Source organism: Fulvia fulva, chromosome 1 (genome assembly GCF_020509005.1).
Source record: "Fulvia fulva chromosome 1, complete sequence".
NCBI lineage: Eukaryota > Fungi > Ascomycota > Dothideomycetes > Mycosphaerellales > Mycosphaerellaceae > Fulvia > Fulvia fulva.
The window spans coordinates 3,061,993-3,082,318 of NC_063012.1; the positions used below are offsets into that span (position 1 = coordinate 3,061,993).

The window sequence follows — 20,326 nt, forward strand, 5'->3', positions numbered from 1 at the left end:
TCCTAGTTAAGGATACTATACTTCTCCTTTATATTGCGTATAAGTAAGAACTACCGGACTATACTACCGAGCGGGCCACTTTTACTAAGAACTATACTACTTCTATAGATATAGCTATATAACTACTATTATAGCGTATATTATCTTCAAACGAGGCCAAACTGACCTTAGCTATCTAGGCTACGAAACGCGACGCGACAATCACGGATCGACTTACTATAAAGGTATACGACGCGTCTCGAACTATACTAGGGTATCGATTAAATAGACGACCTCCTCGGGGTGACTACGAGCCTAGTTCGAAGAAACTTATAGAGCTAGAAGAGAGGGTGATACTTGAGTATATACTCGAGCTAGATCTTAGAGGTTTCCCGCTATTAAAGGCTAGTATACGAGTAATAGCCGATTTATTACTATAGGAGAAGGGTCTTAAGCCCGCTAGTCTTAATTAGACAGACAGGTTTATTAGGCGGTATTGTAAGCTAAAGGTTCGTATAACACGTAGATATAATCGTTAGCGAGCCCTAATAGAAGATCTAGACGTTATCGAGAGGTAGTTCTTACTTATACGTAATATAAAGGAGAAGTATAGTATCCTTAACTAGGACACCTATAACTTCGACGAGATAGGGTTTATAATAGGTGTTATTACGTCTTAGAGCGTCGTTACGGGTTTAGAAAGGCGTAGTAGAAAGAGGAAGGTCGTTTAATAGGGCAATAGAGAGGGAGTAGAGAGATAGCGTATTAGATAGCTCTTATACGAAGCGAGATTAGTAAGCTACGTAAGTCTAACGAGGCCCTTATATAGCGGAAAGCACGAAAGCGTAAGTACATTCAGTCTAGAGGGGCTCTAACCTTCGATAAGGCGTCGCAATTAATACCTCTAGAGGATACTAGGAGGCAGGAAGTAAGTAGAGAGTCGCTAGATAGTGTTCGGCTAGTACTAAGGCTATAACGCTATAAGCGATATAGCGACTCGGGGCATAACGTACGTACCTATTAAGTAGACTCGCTAGATAGCGAAGAATCTGAAGAGGAATTGTCCTCCTAGTAACGATTCTATAGGATGTCGTCGTGTTAAGATATCGTCGTAATTAAAGTAGAAGTAGTATAGTTCTTAGTAAAAGTAGCCCGCTCGGTAGTATAGCCCGCTCGGTAGTAAAGTACGTTATACGACTTATTATTAAAGTTAATTAGTCGACGACGAGAATCACCTATACGTAGTATCGGCTACGAACCTCTCGTCTTACTACGAGAGAGCTAAGTATTCTTACGCTAGAGCGTCGTAGGCGCGACGGGCGCGTAATATAGGCGAAGCCGCGGTAAATAGAGGACTACTAGTAAAACGGGTATAAAAACTATCCGACGAGCGTATACTCGTATCGGGAGCGAGTCCCTCTTCTTTCTACGTATAAGAAGGGCGCGGGACCGTATCCTATACGCTCGATAGGACACCTCTAGTATAAGTATAGAATTTTGACCTCCGGAGACCGTAAACCGAGCGGGCCGAGCGACGAACATTAGACGAGCGGACTATAGAATAATAACTAAGCGGACTATACGACGGCGTCGAGCGGACTACAAAACAATCTAGTATTTACTAGCGGGTAATACGGTAGGTAGGTAGATACGCGACGAAGCCTATAAGGGCCTATTAAACACCCGGTATAGGAACGAGGGTTCTGCCTAAGGCACTACCTATCCCGCTACATAACGTACCTAGTCTAATATAGTAGATTACGACGAGGAAAAGACAATAGCCTAAGTAAGGAAAAGACGGCTATTAGGACGAGGAAAAGACGTATAATATAAGTAGATTAGTTCTATAATTAGGGAGGATCGAGGGTAGGGTAATAAGGAACTTTATATTAGTTAGTAGGTAGAAACGTAAGGAGTACGCTACCCGGCGTAGTGTGTACCCCGAGCAAACCTACGAGGTATAGACGGCCGCTTTCTAGAGATAGGCTACGGTAACGCGAAGGGCGTCAAAACCTAGGGCGTAGTATATACTAGTAGCGACGGCTAATACTATCTATATAGCCCGAGAGGACGGATACGTATGTCGGTCAATAGAGAGCACTAAAGGGCTTAGGCCTATAGAGGTGGATATTAGCTTAAGGAGCAAATAGGGAGGGAGGGCGTAGAGGGAAGCTTTTGCTCCGGGCTAACCTCTCGAAACGAGGCTATACGGTAGTGCTAGATAAGTAGGAAAGCGCGGTTAAGACTTGTTACCTTATCTCGTAGCTAGCTTACTAAATACGATTCCTTTCTTACGCGATATAGAACTAGCGACCCTAAAGGGTATAGAGACGTAGACGGCGAGATTAAGCGTAAGTACGATTAACCTATACTTCCTCTCGAGAGAGCTAGTAACGAGACTAGATAAGTACCGCCTAAACCTCTTACTCGAAGTAGGATTACACTATATCCCGATCTAGATAATAATCGAGGTAGGAGTCGAGGAGGAACCTATAGCGGAGCTACGCCTAAACTAGAAGAAGGCCCCGTAGGAGGAAATCCGAGACGAACTAGCGGTACGACTATACGAGAATAGAGTAAATACGGGACTAGAAGCGGGAACAGAAGTAGAATAAGAAGCCGAGCTTGACAAAGAAGCCGAACAGATAACGACAGTCGTATAGGAGGTAGCTCGTCGGTATATACCCTATATTCGACCTTCTTAAAGACAGAAGCTATTCTAGACCCCGGCGTACGCGGAAAGGGTAAAGGAGGCGAGGAGGGCTAGACGAGAGTAGACGAAGGAGTATATATAAGTAATATAGGACGTATACTAAAGGGCTAGCTAAGCTAAGAAAGCCTAGATACGTCGGGATAAATAGCTAGACTAGAGAACGACGGTCGGGATCGTAATAGAGAATTCTAACTAGATATAGTAACTAGCGAGGTAGGCGAGAGCTAGAGGGACAGAGAAGACGCCTTACTTCCCGCCTATAGTCGATATAACGGGGACGCTAAGGTTAACGCCGGAGGTAAAAGCGAAGGCGTCTACGGACCACTTCTTCTTAATATAAGTCGACGCGGACCTAACGGATATAGTAGGTACGTCGTACCCGGAACTACTAGACATATACTAGATAGTCTAGCTAGGCGAGGTTAAGGCCGTAATAGGACAGCTTAAGGGAAGAAAGGTCCTAGGGCCCGATAAAATCCTGAACCTCCTACTAAAGGAATATAAAGAGGAAATCGCCCCGAGCCTAGCTAAGCTCTTTACTACTTATCTACGGAAAGGCTACTATCCGAAGCCGTATAGAGACTCCCTAATAGTAGTTATCCGGAAGCTATAGAAGGAGGACTATAATAGACTTAAGTTATATAGAGCGATTACGCTCCTAAATATAGTAGGGAAGATCCTAGAGAAGGTAGTAGCCTAGAGACTTATAAAACTAGTCGAGGAGAACAACATCCTCCCGGAGACATAGATAGGAGGGAGAAGTAACCGCTTAAGCCTTACGGTAATAGAACTAATAACCGAATAGATCTAAACCCTCTAGTACTATAGACGGAATAGAATAGTATCGCTACTCTCTCTAGATATCTCCGGAGTATTCGATAACGTCTCCTACGAAAGACTACTCTATATAGATAGATAGATATTTCATTAAGCTATTATAGTGCCCTTTGGCCTATATAGCTATACTATCTTGTTTTTGTATATATAGAGGGGAAACCGTGTTAGTAAAAACCCCTCCTCCTTCCCGCCTATCTTTTCCTCCTCGTTATCGTCTTAAATTTCCCTTATTAGGGGTACGCTAGTGTTATAGGCCTGCCCTAATAACTACCCTATCTATAACCCCCCTCGCTTCCGCCTCTTATCTATCTACTCCTCCGTCTCGCTCGCGAGGCTAAACTACTAGAGGTATCCCTACTATAGTATCTACCGAGAGATTCGGCAAATGTTACCTTTGTCCCTAATAATTAACTTATAGTCTCTCCTTCCCGCTTAGTACCTCCAATTTCCCCTACCTCTCGCCTACTACGGGTATCGTAGTAGTATATGTTCTAGGTTTTACGATAGGTAGCTACACTAGTAGGCTAGGCTATAGATGTCTAGTACGCGTCTCCTAAACAGGTAGGCCCTTAATCTAATATATTCGGACCTAATTTGGATCGCTATGCTTACTTCGGCCCTTGTTAGGTCCCTATATAGCTAGTAATTATGTCTCTAGAAGGCTCGGAGCGCTATCGGGCCTATTGTCTTAGGGGGCTTCCTTTTCTAGTCCTGCTCCTATAGGTAGCTCGCTATCTATTCCGCTAGGCTTTAGGTCTTTGCCTTGCTCCCGCCGGCCTAGCGAGTCCTACGCTCCTCCTCCTTTCGTGCTAGCCATTCGGTACTTGTCTATACGGCCGTAAAGGTAGTAAGGTCATCCTCTTTTTAGCTTGTCCTATGTCCTACCCCTCTCCGGTAGCGGCTTTCTATCTTATTCTTTGCCTCCTAGATCGTAGTTTATACTAGGTAACCTATCGTCTTTGCCGCGTATTAAATTCTTATTCCCCGGATATACTAGCCGATTAGTAGTATTCCTATCTCTATTTCTACCGGACTTATTAACGTTATCTTATATACGCCTAGTACCCTACGTAGGTTACCTACCTATGTCCTATTTAGGGGTTGCTCTATCCGTTTCGGGATCGGCTTGCCTACGCCTCCTATTCCCTAAATCTATGCCCCGTATAATATAGCTAGTCTAACGATCGCCTTATATATTACTCTTGCCTTGTCGAATGTTACTCCCTATATAGATGCCGTAAGCCTCTTTATTAAGGCTTTATTAACTTACGCTCGACTCTAGGCTTTCTTAATCTATACATTCTAGCTTAGCTTCGGGTCGAGCTAGATCCCTAGTACTCGTAGCTCCGCTAATAGCTTAGTCTCGTAGCCTTAGATTCTTACCGCCGCCTTTATATTATAGTGTGTTCTCGCTTTACTAAAGTATATAAGTTGGTACTTTTTAGGGGCGAACCGGGCACTATACTTCCTTACCTACTCCTCGTATTTCTTATACCTATCTTTAAGAAGGCGATAGTTCTCTTCTGTCGAGTCTAACTAGGCTAGGATGTTTATATCGTCTACGAACCCCGATACTAAGGTTTACGGAGAGGTGAGTAGGGGGATTAGATCCGACATAAATATTAGAAATAGGATAGGGGAGAGAGTAGATCCCTAAGGTATTCTAGTCTCTACCTTTACCGGGTCGGACGTATACCTTCCTAGGACTAGGTATATCGTCCGTTCCTAGAGAAAGGAGTAGACGAACGTTATTACCTACTAGGGGACGCCTTTCTACTATAGGATATATATTAGCCTTTAGTATAAGACGTTATCAAAGGCCCCTACGATGTCGAGGGATAGTAAGGACGCCGCTCGGTTCCTACCGTAGTGCTAGAGGGTCTGAATTTACTCCGTAATTAGCTCTATTACTATTAGTGTCGATCGCTAGCTTCTTCCCCCTATCTATATTGCTAGGAGTACGTAGTTATCCTCGGTAAGCTACGTAAGTCTCTAGGCTACTATCTTTTCTAGGACCTTCCCTATCGTATTTAGAAGTACTATTAGTCTATACGACTTAGACTAAGTATAGTCTTCCTTCTATAGCTTACGTAGTACTACTATTATAGACTCTCTATACGGCTTCGGATAATACCCTAGCCGTAGGTACGCGGTAAATAGGTTTATAAGGCTCGGCGCGATCTCTTCTCTATACTCTTTTAGTAGTACGTTTAGTATCCTATCTAGGCCTAGGGCTTTTCGTCCTTTTAGCTTACTTATGACTCCTATCACTATATTAGAGCTAACCGCCTAATCTATATCTAGGGGTTCCGGGTATATACTCGGGTCGATGTCCGTAAGGTCTGCCTCTACTTACGTCGAAAAGAAATGGTCGGCTAACGCTTTTGCCTTGCCCCGGGGCGTAGCCTAGGCAATTCCTTCGCGGTCTACGATTAGGGGGAAGTGAGGGGCTTATTACTCTTTAGGTAGTCGTGCCTATTTAGTAAGTCTCTATACCTGTTCCGGGTTTTCTATAACGAGCCCGATCGTCGCTCTCTAGTCCTATAGCTTATCGCGTCTTATCTATGCCTTCTTCTCTTATGTCGCGTAATAGTATTGCTCCTACGTCTCTTAGGTATGCTCCTTCGTCTACTATCGCCTTGCCCTTCTAGCCTCCCTTACCTTCGTAGAGTATTTAGGGGTCTAGAAGGCCTTCTACTACGTTAAGGGCCGGAGTAACGGCGTGTATTATTCCGCTACTTACTATATAACCGAGGTAATCTGTTCCGCTACTTGATCTAGCTAAGCTGTCGTCTCGAGTTCTCTATACTATAGTAGGTTCGCTATTAGGAAGCCTCTTATATCGTCCTAGCGTGCCTTCTTCTAGTTACGGCGTAGTTCGTTTACTAGCTCCTCTATCGCCTTCACCCTAAGCGTCGTTTAGATAGGGATATAGTCTAAGGAGGCTTCTAGCGCGTAGTTCGGTCGGCATTAGACTAGTCTCTCTTTAAGTTCTCGTGATAGAAAGTATAGGTCGATTGTACTTATACTTATACGGGCCTTCTACGTCTCTATTCCCTTTAGTATTACTAAGGCCATTCCGTAGCGTACGGTTATATCTAGTAGCTTCCCCCCTAGAAACGCGTACGGGGGAGTAAATTCGAGTCCCTACTATAGGTAGTAGAGGTTAAAGTCGCCGAGGAGTACTTACTTCGTGTCTTAGCTTAGGGTCCGCTCTAGGTAGGCGAGGGTTCCTAGTTCCCTACTCGTCCGACCCCGCGGTAGCGGGTTATAAACGTTATAGATCTAGATAGGGCCTTATGTCGTGTCGATCTAGATTAATATTATGTCTCCTAGGTTACCCTACTACGGTAGTGAAACCTTCTACGACTAAAGGTCTATAGTCTTACTTACGTATATATATATCCTCGGGATAACGCCTCGTTAGCCCGCGATTACGGTATAGTATCTCCGGTTATTACAAGTAGCTAGGAGTCCTACGTAGGGGTTGATCTATAGTTCCTATACCGTAATAACGTAGTGCCGTAGCGGGTCTAGCTCTTATAGAAAGTAGCGCTAGACCTTGTCCCTACTTTTGTTTACGTTATACTATACGATAGTAATGTCGTCGTATAGTATTATTCGTTATCCGTAAGGTCTATTTCCGTACTGACCTACTATATCTCCTAAGCCTATATCTCGCTATCTAGCTAGCCCTAGGGCCGCTAGGGCGCCCTAAAGATTCGTATTTAGCCTAGTTCGTTAGTAGCCCGGTTAAGGTGTCGAGGCCTACCGGGAGGTAGATACGTTTACGGTTAGGTTCCCTTATTCGTCTCTTCTACCCTCTTCCTTCTACTCGGCTCGAAGCCCTTATATACGGTAGGTCCCTCCTACTATCGTTAGGGGTACCTAGCTAGTATAGAGATCCTTACTTGTCTCGCTCGTTCTTATACTACTATTCTAGCTAGGTATTAGCTTAAATACGCTAGGTGCCTTCTACCGTAGTATACGTACCTACTCTCCTTTTTTAGGCATTCCCTTCCCTAGTATAGGCCTACGTAGTGAGGATACCTTAGGGTCTTCTCCCCGTATTTTAGGGCTATATAACCGTACTGTTAGTATTAGAAGTATTGTAGTACCCTATAGCTACTCTAATAGATCTCCGTGTCTATTCTCTCGTAGTTCTAGAATAGCCTATTATCTAGTATCTAGTTAGCTTGTTCCGCTGTCTCTACCTAAATAATAAGCGATAAATACGTCTTTTCTCGGTCTACTGTCTTATATAGCTATACCGCCTTCGTTAGTCGTACTCCTAGGGAGGTGTTCTAGTTCTATACTTAGAGGTAGGGAAGGTCTTCGACCTTGAATGTCCTAGGGACCCCGTAGGCGATAACGGTATACTATTAGTAGGAGACTCGTACCGACTTCGCGACTTTAGTAGTCTACTCCTTATAGGTCTCTAGCTTTCGTCTATTAGACTCTTATACGGTAAAGAGTCTTACTACGCCTATTACCTCTACCCTCGCCCTAACTACCTCCTTTTAGCCGATTCTATCGACAATCTCCTTACTTATTAGGGCTACGATTTCTTGTTTCTCCGCCGGATTAGTAATGTATAGGCGTACCGCCTTACTTACCTTTAGAGGGGGTTAATTCTTACCTACTACTACTATTACCTATATAGTTAGTTTCTAGGCTACCTTCTATATTGCTTGTTAGATTGTCTTCGGGATTTAGTATAATAGCGCTTTTAGCGCTCCTAGTAGCTATGCTATAGTGTTCTTATATACCCGGGCTAGGTGTTCGTTATCCCCTAGTAAGTTTTCCGCCTCCGTATATAGGGTCGTCTACGCTATATTGTTTGTCGTTAGCCTCTACTTTCTATATAGTAGGCCTTAGCTTATGTCCTAGGTTTTTTCTTAGTTTGTTCCCCGGTTTGACTCTTAGTATAGAATATTCGTAAGGCTATAGCTCTCGTTAGTTACTATCCTTCGCTACTATTCGGGGTCGCGCTTCCTAATTAGGTAGTTATCCTCCGTAACTCCGCAATTCTAGGGTCTGCCTTTAGGGGAAAGGGACCTCGGTTTTAGGGTTTTTTGTACTACGATTGCGCCGCCGCTAGCGTAGGCGGGTCGCTACTACTTAAGTAGATTGCTCGTCTTAATAAGGGCTGTCGATTAAATAGTCCTCGTCCTAGTACTATAAAGAGGTTAATACAAACCTTATCTCACCTCGTATATATACGTGACTACTCTATATACTCCGATAGAAGGGAGTCCCCGTATAGGCCACGAAATTTATATACTCCTTCCTTAAAGAGAGGACTACGAGAATAGTCCTCGGGAGGTATAAATCTAAAAGGGTATACGAAGAGACCGGAATCCCCTAAGGATCTATACTATCCCCGATCCTATTCCTAATCTTTATAGCCGACCTCATCCCCTTACTTACGTCCCCTTAGACTTCGGCGTTAGGCTTCGTAGACGATATAAATATCCTAGCCTAGTCCGCGATAACGGAGGAAAACTATAGACTACTTACGGAGAGATATAGAGTATACGAGGACTAGGCTAGACGCTACGGCGTCCGTTTTACCCTAGAGAAATACTAGCTAATCTACTTTAGTAAAGCGAGGACCTACTACAATATATAGGTAACTATAATAATCTAGGGATACGAGACAAAGCCCTACCCCGAACTCCGAGTACTAGGAATCTAGCTAGACCCGAAGCTAAGCTAGAACCTATAGATTAAGAAGGCCTAGAAGAGGGTGTAAGTAAACGAGGTATTAATAACACGTCTTACTAAGTTAACGTAGGGGGCGACCTTCGACAACGTAAGAATAATATATAAAGTAATTGTTCGACTATCGATACTTTACGGGGTATAAATCTAGGGTACGGGGGGAGTCGATAAGCTAGTACCGCGACGGATCGAATAGCCTCTTAATCGAACCTAAGTAGGTGACTTAAGGAGAATTCTCGGAGCGTATAAGACTATACCGACGAGAGTAGCCGAGATAGAGACCGGGACACTACCTATCCGTTACTATATCTAAGGGATAAGGATCTAATATACGGCAAAGACGATAGAGTACCTAGTATAGTAAACTATCTATAATAAGACAGTACGAATCGTATAGAGATATAGCCGGCTATATATAGGACCGTACGTAAGGAGGAGTTAGAAGCGGGACGACTTACGGGTTTTTAGGAAAGTATAAGGAACGCCGGAGTAGCTAGCGAGGGAGGAGGAGGAATAAAGAACCCGGGAAAAGAAGGGGAGTAAGGGAAAGTCCTAGAGCCCCGTAGAGTAGGTAGCCGGCTACCTATAGGAATAGGAATAGAATAGTAACCCGCTAGTAAGAATAGGCCTCCTAGCCCTACGAACCTTCTAGAGACATAACTACCTCCTATACCGCGACCTTATAAGGGTAGACGCAAGCGTAATAATCTAAATCCGGTCCGAATATATCGGGCTTAGGGCTTACTTATATAGAAGGAACGTCCTAGATATAGACAACCTAGCGTACGAGTATAGAAACCCGTCGTAGAACCCGGAATATATAGTCGTACGGTGCCTATAGTAGGTAGAAGGGCGGAGTATATAGAGAGCGAGAGCAGCTAGACGCGACTACTAGTTAATCGTTACGAATAAGAGTAACGTATAGAGGATAGTACGTTAGGTCATAAGATAAGGATACCTTACCTAGTTTAAACTAGCTAACGAGACGGAGGAGTAGATAGAGAAGAGGAGGGAGACTAAGGGGATGTAGATAAGGTAGTCATTAGGGTAGGCCTAGAACACTAGTATACCCTCTATAAGGAAAGCGGGAAGGTAAATAACGGATAATAGTAGTATAGGAGAGGAGAGGGGATTTTACCGCGAGCGGTTTCCCCTTCGTAAGACAGAAGTACGTAGAATAGCTATATAGGCTAGGAGGCACTATAATAGCTTAATAAACAATATATATATTAAAGTTAATTCTAAAGGTAGTAAACGTAGATTTAACTAAATAGCGTAGTTTGTCCTTAGGCGCTTCGCTAGAGACCGGACCCTTATACTAAGCCTAGATAAGTAAAGAGTAGGGTCTAAAGTCTTATATACGAAGCGCCTAAGGAGGGAGCACTATAATAGCTTAATAAACAATATATATATTAAAGTTAATTCTAAAGGTAGTAAACGTAGATTTAACTAAATAGCGTAGTTTGTCCTTAGGCGCTTCGCTAGAGACCGGACCCTTATACTAAGCCTAGATAAGTAAAGAGTAGGGTCTAAAGTCTTATATACGAAGCGCCTAAGGAGGGAGTAGCTTAAAGCCTACTATAATAATAGAAGAAGCTAACTAGAAACGCGCTTAGAAGCGACGCGACTAATAGTTAGAAGCAGTAGGCGAGCTACTAATAATCTTTAGAAGATAAGAAGTTATAGAGAATAATAAATAGTATCTGTTAGTCGTAGACTGCCGTCTCGGAGCAAACCTGACCATGGGGATGGACTCCGCAGCCACGCTGCCACCTCTGAGACACGAGCTCAACATGGCGTGCGGTATGTGGAGATGGAGATTCGTGAGGTATTCCAATCCATTGAGCATCCCATATGCGCATTCTGTCGCGATCCGAGCGTGCACATGGGCAACATCCCATCATCAAAACTTGAGGCCACGTACGCTAAGAATCAGGTGACTGATTAGTCACCTGCAGCATCTTCAAGAGCAACACTTGTCTATTCTAGATAGACACATGCAATACACAGCCTGCTTTTGAAACACCGTATATGAGCCCGTACAATAACTTCCCACACTTCTAACGTGATACATTCATGTGCGGCTGCTCGGCAAGCTCGGGTAATTCACCAGGCGGGCATGCTTGAGGGAAGCATGATCGCAGGGATAACATTGCTACGATGAGCTCTCCTGGTAGTCGTTCCATCGTGCATGCAGATTTTCAGCCTTGTATAAGTCGATGACCGAGTGACGTGATGAAACAGAAGGTGAAGTTCTCGTGAACAAGAGTTTGTGCTTTGCCGTTTCGAGTTCCAGACCTTGGAAGTGCAGGGCAGAGGGCACCAATCCACCAACCTCTCACATTGATGTCTCGTCATTGGACCTCTTTACTACCCTATGCACCTATCCTATTGTTGTCTCTAGCGATACGGTCAACATGTCTTATCAACACACTCGCTTGGGCGGCAATGGTATGTACATGACAAGCTTCCAGTCATGTTCTGCTTACATGTATGTACATGGAACCCCGACTGACCTTGGAGCAACGCGTAGCTTTCAACCACGGCCCATCTTCAGCTTCACAACAAGAATACGACAGACTCCGTGATCTCGCCAGAAAAGAGCAAGGCCAACACCAGCACTATGCAGAAGAAGCACGTAAGGCGTACGAGCAGGGCGATGGAGGCAGAGCACACGACATGAGTGTTCAGTCAAAGGAACACGCAGCAAAAGCAGATCAATACAACAAGCAGGCCTCCGAGTTCATCTTCAGGGAGAACAATGCCGTCGGCAAAGTCCAAGGCGACACCATCGATCTTCATGGCCAATACGTAGAAGAAGCAGAGGAGATCCTGGAACAGCGCATACGATATGCGCAGCAAACTGGACAGTCACATCTCCACGTCATCGTAGGCAAGGGCAACCACTCTCCCAACCACGTTCAAAAGATCAAACCCCGAGTCGAGCAAGTCTGTCAAGAACTAGGACTGCAGTACCACACCGAGCAGAATGAGGGCCGTATGTTCATCGATCTGTCGGGCGGACACGGGCAACAGATGCCTTCATACGACTACCAGCAACACCACGAACCCCAACACCAGAACTACGGCAAGCCACATTACGAGACTGCATACCCAATGGGCAACAACCCGCAGTATGGCTATGCGCAGGCTGCTGGTGGCTATGGTGGACAACAGCAGATGCAGTACGGTGGACAGCAGCAACAGCAGCATGGTGGTTACCCAGGCCGGCCACAGCAGAATATGCAAGTCCAGGAGCCTGAGCAAGATCAAGGAATCAAATGCTGTGGCATCAAGATTTGTACAATCATGTAATTGTGTGCTTGGGAGGGGAGGAAGTGTTGGTTTAGAGCGCACGTTTGGATACCCAGTGAACAGTGAGCTATTGTAATTACGTGTATCCATACACAGGTTTGCTGACAGTGGAGATCTAACCTCGATACAGCATGATCCGTTTCGAATCCAGTCAATCTCATGTGCTACCCAAAGCATGCTATCAAGTGCTGAATGGCACTTCACTTACATTAGTCCAAGCAGACTTGGGGAATTGGCCGTGTCCTAGACCTGCTCGATGAAGTACAACACTTCCTGGACCATGACATACCCTCCCTCCGGCTGACAGCGACATACTACAGCTCCATAGCATCGCCATCCCCTACTCCTGGTTTCATCGTATCTGGCACATACAGACCCCATGACTCCTCAGCCACAAAGAACATAGTCGTCAGCTGGCCCTCAAGACCATTGGCTTCGCCGTAGGTGTTGAGACATTCCATCTTTCCGCGCAGCCCTGCGAGGGCCTCATCGTCAAGACCTGCTTTGCCTTGATCGACTTGAAGACCCTGACTTGGGTTGTAGGTGAAATGCAAATGCAGTACATCAAGCTTGCGAGCGTGCTCTGGACCCCGCATCTGTAGTGTCATCCGTCGTAGCGAACTGAGCCAGTCTTTGTTGGCCATGGACCAGTCTTGCAGAGCGTTTGGATATGCTGGCTCCTCTAGATTGCAGACGACTCTGAACTCGTTGCCTCTCAGGAAGATGGGCAGGCTCTCCATGCGCAGCTGGCGCGAGGCTCGACAGATCGCTGGCTGATAGTACGAAGCGCGCTTCTTGTAGGTGACCTCGGAGCCATCTTTCGGCGCCTCTGCATGAAGGTAGATAGGGGTTTTCTTAGTGACCGCCAGCTCGAGTATGCGGACTCGCAGCTTTGCCGGCAAGTCAAGGAGACGGAAAGGCTCGCTGGTCACCTTGCGCAGCGCCGGGACCAGAGTGTGAATGTGATCGAGAGCCTCGGTGGAGATGCGACCGAGGACGTCCTTACTGACGTAGCGCCTCAACAGCCTGGCCGGTTCACGACCATTCGTGTAGAAGGCCGTGTCGGCACTCGAATCTGCCTCTTTCAAGGAGAGGGTGAAGTGACCTTGCGAAATCAACATCATCTCAGCCTTCCGCCACCAATGGTCGAATCCGCCAACGTGCAGCAGCGGTGGCACGTCGAAGTCGGCTTGTTGGGTCGAGACGTCTTTGCGATCATCGAAGGCTGGTGTGGCCGCAGCAGCAGGCGCAATCTTTGTCCATTTCTTGTCTTCGAGGCGCTCCTTCAGGCTCGCCTCTGACTCGGTGAGTGCTGCGTCCTTTGAATGCTCTCGCATCTCGACCTCGACCGCTGTGTTGTCGCGATCAGCATCCCGAGGAGCAGCTAATCCTACTGCGATCTTTGCTGGTGCGGTTCTTTTAGGCTTTGCCATGAAAATGGTCGGCTTCTTCTGGTGGTTCGGAGCCATCGTGGAAGGTCGTGGTGTGGTTGACAGGGATGCTTCGTGTCTATCAAGCTGGTGTGTCGGGTCACGAAAAACTTCTGTGCTGGGAGAGTTGCGACTTTGTGGTGACAGGTATTAATCGCAGGACTCTGACATACGCACGACACATGGACAACACAAGCGAAAGTGAATGGACCCAGCAATTCACCTTCGTGGTCACAGGGCGTACTCCAGTTTGCGACTCTTGCATTCATGTACCAGCAATTCACTTACATACTGCGCGACAAGCTGGCTAGCTTGACATCGACATTCTAATCCGCAGACCGTCTAGCTCTTCTCAGTGCACCCTCTCCCATGCTTCATGGCGGCGAGCCTGACCCTTCACTCTTGCTCCCACCAGCACGGTGTCTGTACGTCAGCTTGGGAACAGGGTCTCTTGAAGCAACTTGCCATGTGCGAGCCGTTACCAGGTAAGTTTAGACAGCGGACCCAGCAGAAAAGAAAGCTTCGGCTTCGGCACGGTCCGACCAGTGTTCCACGGAAGCATGATCCTTGCAGCCCATCAATCGATCGGATGTTGTGCTACTGAAGTGCATATCAACAAAAACACCGTGCTTATCGCTCTCTTGCCAATACGACCCCACCATAGGAAAGCTGATCTCGCGAACGACGGCCCCTGAACTGCTGCATCTCGGTCACCAAGGCAGTCGGCACGAACATCAATAACAGTGGACGCGCGACAGCTGCACCGGGAGACCGTCGGGAGTGCGTTGCTAGGTCTTCGTATGCTCCATACAATACCGGGGACGAGGAGGAGGCGGTGAAGTCAGCAGTAGCGCGAGACTACACACCACGGGCAGTGAATACACACAGGACGGTTCGCACCACTTTAGCCACGCCGATGCAGCAGCCACGGCGGAGGTGACACCCGCCATGTCCTCCTCCGACCGCACCACAAATCGCCCACTGAAGCCGACGCTGGCGTCGGCCAGGACTGCAAGAACACCGCTATTGACACCGCGAGTTGCTGGCAATGCGACGTCGACACCGTCCTCGAGACAAGCTGCCCCGCGACTGCCCACCACAAACAGGACGCCCGTCACGCCACGAGCCAAGCCCCAAGAGGAGAGCAGCAGCACTGCTACTCTTAACGTCACCCCGCGATCTTCCTCCAGGAAATCGAGAGGCAGCATACAGACGCCTCCGTCACAGGAAGACTTGTTAAACGACACGAAGCCACGGAGTACACTGGGATTGGAGGTGAGTTCTGGCAGGAGCAGCGCAACGAGTGGAGTGGGACAATCGCAAGGATATGCGCATAACACGTTGAGGCCCGGCAGGCCAAAGACCACTGTGATCGACAGCGCTGCGAGGTCACCCCAGCTTTTCCGTTCACCTGCGCAATCGGATCTGGACTCGGCCGTTGCAAAGGACAGCATCGAAGCTCGCTTCTTTCACGCAAGTGATGCTCGGAGGCAGGAGCCTGTGCAAAAGAGACCTGAGCCAAAGAAGGCACCTTCATTCTTTTACGCGGATGGCAAGGCGGACAAGCCGGCGACTGCGGCAAGAGCACCGTCGCCTGTACTGTCGGCCGTGTCGGAAAAGCGACTCAGCGGACCATGGACAAGACTCGAGGCGCCGTTACAATTATCGAAAAGTCCGCCAATGCTGTCACCATCATTATCTTCGATGACCGGTGCTTCTCCTTACTTTGCTGCAGCAGCGCCGCCACGTGGCCAGCTGAGATCACCTTCACCTAGCAAAGAGCACATTCATCTGTCTTATCGTAAGGGGGCATCACAGATATTTGGGACCCGGCCACCAGTTTCGCCCACTGTACCTGCGCACATTCCACAACACGCTGAAAGCGAAGTTCCGCGAAGACCGAGTCTGGGGCCCTTGCATCGCAAATCCACCAGCTTGTCATCCATTGACTCTGGAAACTCCCAACAATCTAGGAGACGCTCTGCTACCGGTATTGATTCTGCGCCTGCGACCTCACCCTTGACGCTGGAGCTGAAGACAGCAAGACCGCCTCGCTTGGCGAGCCCTGCAGCGGATCTGCCAACCATCGATACATCGTTAGCGTCGCCCGGTCTCTTAACCTCACCACCACAGTCGTTGCTCAGTCCCACGAAGAATGCCTCGGAATTAGCAGCAGACGCAAGGCGCGAGAGGAAGGTCTTGGATCTGGAGATATCGAACAGCTCATTGCTGGCCATCAATGCCAGTCTAGAAAGAGAGATGCGCAGGCAAAGGGCAGAATTGAAACGCTTCAGGCGCTTATCGAGAGCTGGTCGCTTCTCGCTTGCAGCCAGTGATACAAGACTTTCTGATGCATTGAGCACTCCTGGAGAGGAAGGCTATGAGGATGATGAATTTGGCCAAACTTCCAGGCTGGCCGATGGGCAAGATGAAATGAGCGAGTCTGACGAGGAAGGTAGCCTCATGAGCGGTAGCGAGCCACTGTCCCCAGATGCTCAAGCCACCAAAGAGCAGGATCGACTTGCAAAGGATGAGAAGCGTTTGAGGGTGGACCTCGAGCGACACAAAGAGCTCCTTCTCCAGAGTCAGTCGATGAACCAAAGTTTGAAACGCTGCATGTTTGCGACTGAGGAGATGATCCGAGAAGGTCGAAAGGCTCTGCAGTATAACGTACGAGTGTCAGACGTCAAGCTTGGTGGTCGCATCTTGTCTGGCCATGACGACGAGGAGATCGAGGTTGACGAAGAAGGAGGAGATGACATTGAAAGTGCCAAAGGACTTTTCGACGTGTGGAGAGGCGTTGGCCGCTTAGAAGGAAGTGAAGGCTCCGGGGATCGAGATTCTGGCATCGAAGTCGACAAACCGTTAGGCTACGCTCGGCCTTCGACCATGAATGATCCTACGGATCTCGGAAGACCACCTGAGCGTTGATAGCAAGGGTTCCTGTTGCGGAACACGGAACAGGCAAGAACACGCACATCCCATAATGCGAAGATGTTCATGGTCTGAATTGGAGCACAGCGCCACGTGACAACCTGCATCGCGTATGAAGGTACACAGTCACGACTTGCATTGTGTATGCTTGCTTGTACAAACCATTGAGATACCCATTTCCATTTGTTTAGCTTGGTGCAGACAGACGAACACCTTGAAGAGCTGCGGGCTTGCGACATGGCGTTTGGGGTATGAATGATGTGAGGATTGGGAAGGGAGTGGAATGGGACGGGTTCTTGATTCTGATCTTTAGCATGAGCTGCGTAGGGAGACGTTCTCAAAACTCCACTCGAGACTCACGCCCCTTGACGAGCCTCCACATGTCCAGCATCGTTCAACCAAAACCTTTGGCCGTGACTCGCATGTGTTGATGTCCAAGATGGACCAGCAAATGTAGAGATATTCTGCCCGATTAGGAAGGCACTAATGATGATCGACTGTCTCCAGCGCCGAGTTCGGGAGAAACGGCGAAAGCCAGCGTGTGGGTGTGGCAGCTCGAAAACTTCATCCTTTCGAGTAACGTGCAGTAGCTGACTGCAAAGACGGATAACAGCAGGATGCCAGTCGTTATGTATATTGGTTGCTGATTGAGATCCCTCACACAAGTGGTGCAAGCTGTAGTGCGAGTCGGCGTCACGCGAGATCGCCACGAGCAGCCGTTATTGAACACTACGACCAGCTACAATCACTCTTCTGAGCCATCACTGGCAGTGGACATGGGTCTCCAATCATTGATACACCAGGCTAACCTCAGCTCCCGCCGGAACCTGTATATTGCTGTAACATTGCCAGCCATTGGCTTCCTGGCAGCCAAACTCATCGTCAACCTCCTTTCAACTGCTTCATTCACTGGAGTACCTACACGGGCGTCGATCTACCAAGCACCACCTCAACGGCTTCTCGTAGAAGAGGACAACGTCCCATATCCAGCAGATGCCCTTCCGGGAGGCCGCAATGTCGACACACCTTATGGTAACACCAGGGTGTACGAATGGGGCCCCGAAGATGGCCGTAGAGTGCTCTTCGTCCACGGCATCAGCACGCCCTGCATTGCTCTTGCGCGTATGGCTCATCAGCTTGTGAGGACAGGATGTCGAGTAATGCTATTCGACTTGTACGGCAGAGGGTACTCGGACGCACCAGACCCAAATGTGTACAGACAGGACATCAACCTCTTCAGCTTACAGATCCTCTCCGTGCTCGCTTCGTCAAAGCAGAATTGGATGAAAGGCTTCACAATGGTCGGATACAGTCTAGGTGGTGGCATCGCTGCCGCATTCACATCGTACTACCCACATTTGGTCGAAAGCCTGGTTCTGATCGCACCTGGTGGCCTACTTCGACCGACACGTATCAGCCTCAGCAGTAAATTGCTTTACAGCGGTATTCTACCAGATCGACTGGTAAATCACATTGTCAAGTCCAAGTTGCAAGCTGGTGAAAACAGACCTAACGTTCCAAAGATGAAATCTGTGAAGATCAAGCTTGACGTTGCCGATGCGGCAGCAGAGGAACTTCCAGATGAGAATGCTGCCCACGCCGCGGACAGTTGCTCGCCAATTTTCGAAGACAGGCCCACAGTGTCGCCGGCTACGGCTGTTGCATGGCAGACCGAGGTACACAACGGCTTTATACCAGCATTTGTTTCCTCCATTGAATGGGCACCTATCCACGACGGACATGACCGTTGGCGGATGATTGCAGAGAGGTGCGAATGCAGGCGCAATAATGCACATGGAGACTCGATACCGACAGGCCTGAAAGAAGGTAGGATCTTGATGATACTAAGCACAAGCGATGTCGTGGTCTCCATTGATGAGATTGAAGACGATGCCACGACAGCGCTTGGATCGCAGAATCTTCTCACGGTGAAGTTGCCTGGTGGACATGACTTGCCCATCACTAACAGCGAAGGCTGTGCTCGAGCAATGCTGGACTTTTGGGCAAGTGCTGTGTGAAAGTGCTAGACTTCCGTGCAAGTTTTGGAGAGCGCCTGAGCGAGCGCCTTCTATTGTCGCTACAGAGTGAACGTGGTACGGACCATACGTCTGCCGCCAGAGACAGTCGACGCATCCACTGCTATGCAGCATCAGTGAGGCCGATCATGGCATGATCTCGAGGCTTTGAGCAGCTCACCGCATATTCTCGCGCATTGGTACGGCCAGGGTCGGCTTGGCTTGGAAGGCATCTTCTTCGCGCATCCAGGAACAATCTGAGCTGGAGTAAGCAAATGATAGACATCAACAACCTAAAGCCCGACTCATCATGTTGATGCTAGTAGATCAGGGCCGGGTAGAAGCAGATGTGCAACCAATGCAATACTTGGAACAAAATATCGGGGTCAATCGTCTCACCATAACTAGCATATGCTGAGAAAGGAACCTAGGTAGAATCATCTTTGGTATCAACATCAGCGCGAGGTATCTCTTCTGAAGATCCGCATATGCCGTTAACAGCGCTGGTAGGGTTGTCATGACTTTGAGCGTTTGAGTGGCTTAAACATATACTCCGAACTGTGCACATGTATCTTGTACCCGTCGTACCCGTTGCGAGCGGAAACGATGGGCGGCGATGAGTATTCAGGGCCAGCGTGATTGAAGATGAGGCCGACCAGACAATCATTATGGCCCGGCGCCCTTGATGCATTCGACGTGGTGTGTCTCGTGTCGCCGCGAGATGTGAAGATTCGATTTACAGATCTTCTTGGGGTGGTGTGCCGAAGGAACGCTGCGGTACGCGGCAAGGTTTGAGCTTGACGAGTAATGTCGGCGATGATGCTCTGACGGCTTGCTTCGAAAGGTCCCAATGACCTGGGGCTTGAGAGTCGCGATGCAGTAGCAAGTACTTACAGAGGCTGAAATTACAGAGGTGACAGCTGCTCGCCGGACACGGCGGGGCGCCAAATGAAGTATCCAGAATCCAGATGTCTCAAGACCACCTTGAGCTATTGCCTCGCGAGCTGAACAACGCGTGATTTACACGGGTCTGGAGCGACTATGCGATGGCTGGCCGCGGATAATGCCAATGGAGCCATGGCACAACTGTATTGCGGTATAAGTTCAATAGCCTCAGACGTGGTATGAGTTGGTCTTGCGAAGTTGCGGCGGATTTGTGGGTTGCCTCATCCGGAGGGAATAAGGTACCGTACCTGTGCCCACAAGGTTGAAGACGCGCCTTCTCGCGTCATGGAAGGAGCTGCGACACATGTCATCTCGCCAGCAGTGGTTGCGTCATGCTCCAGACAAGTCCGCCCGTCGTATTGCCAGCCAGCCAACCTCTCAGTAGGGCAATGATCTCGAGAGGACGGCGCTTCGTTCAGACACGGCAAGCACGA

At 48.1% G+C, this 20,326-nt stretch overlaps 4 protein-coding genes across 4 annotated transcripts; 3 read left to right on the forward strand and 1 right to left on the reverse strand.

The window, feature by feature from the left end:
- Nucleotides 1-11,670: 11,670 nt before the first annotated feature.
- On the forward strand, nt 11,671-12,568 carry CLAFUR5_00612 (Smr domain-containing protein; the record flags this gene model as incomplete). Its single annotated transcript, XM_047899760.1, has 2 exons — nt 11,671-11,704; nt 11,787-12,568. 2 exons carry the CDS (start codon nt 11,671-11,673, stop codon nt 12,566-12,568), a joined length of 816 nt encoding a protein of 271 aa, XP_047755215.1.
- Nucleotides 12,569-12,882: 314 nt separating this feature from the next.
- Nucleotides 12,883-14,037, reverse strand: CLAFUR5_00613 (uncharacterized protein; the record flags this gene model as incomplete). Its single annotated transcript, XM_047899761.1, has 1 exon — nt 12,883-14,037. One exon carries the CDS (start codon nt 14,035-14,037, stop codon nt 12,883-12,885), a length of 1,155 nt encoding a protein of 384 aa, XP_047755214.1.
- Nucleotides 14,038-14,946: 909 nt separating this feature from the next.
- On the forward strand, nt 14,947-16,929 carry CLAFUR5_00614 (uncharacterized protein; the record flags this gene model as incomplete). The annotated part of the gene is made up of 1 exon (XM_047899762.1): nt 14,947-16,929. One exon carries the CDS (start codon nt 14,947-14,949, stop codon nt 16,927-16,929), a length of 1,983 nt encoding a protein of 660 aa, XP_047755221.1.
- A 779-nt stretch (nt 16,930-17,708) lies between these two features.
- On the forward strand, nt 17,709-18,950 carry CLAFUR5_00615 (uncharacterized protein; the record flags this gene model as incomplete). The annotated part of the gene is made up of 1 exon (XM_047899763.1): nt 17,709-18,950. One exon carries the CDS (start codon nt 17,709-17,711, stop codon nt 18,948-18,950), a length of 1,242 nt encoding a protein of 413 aa, XP_047755220.1.
- Between the last annotated feature and the right edge of the window lie 1,376 nt (nt 18,951-20,326).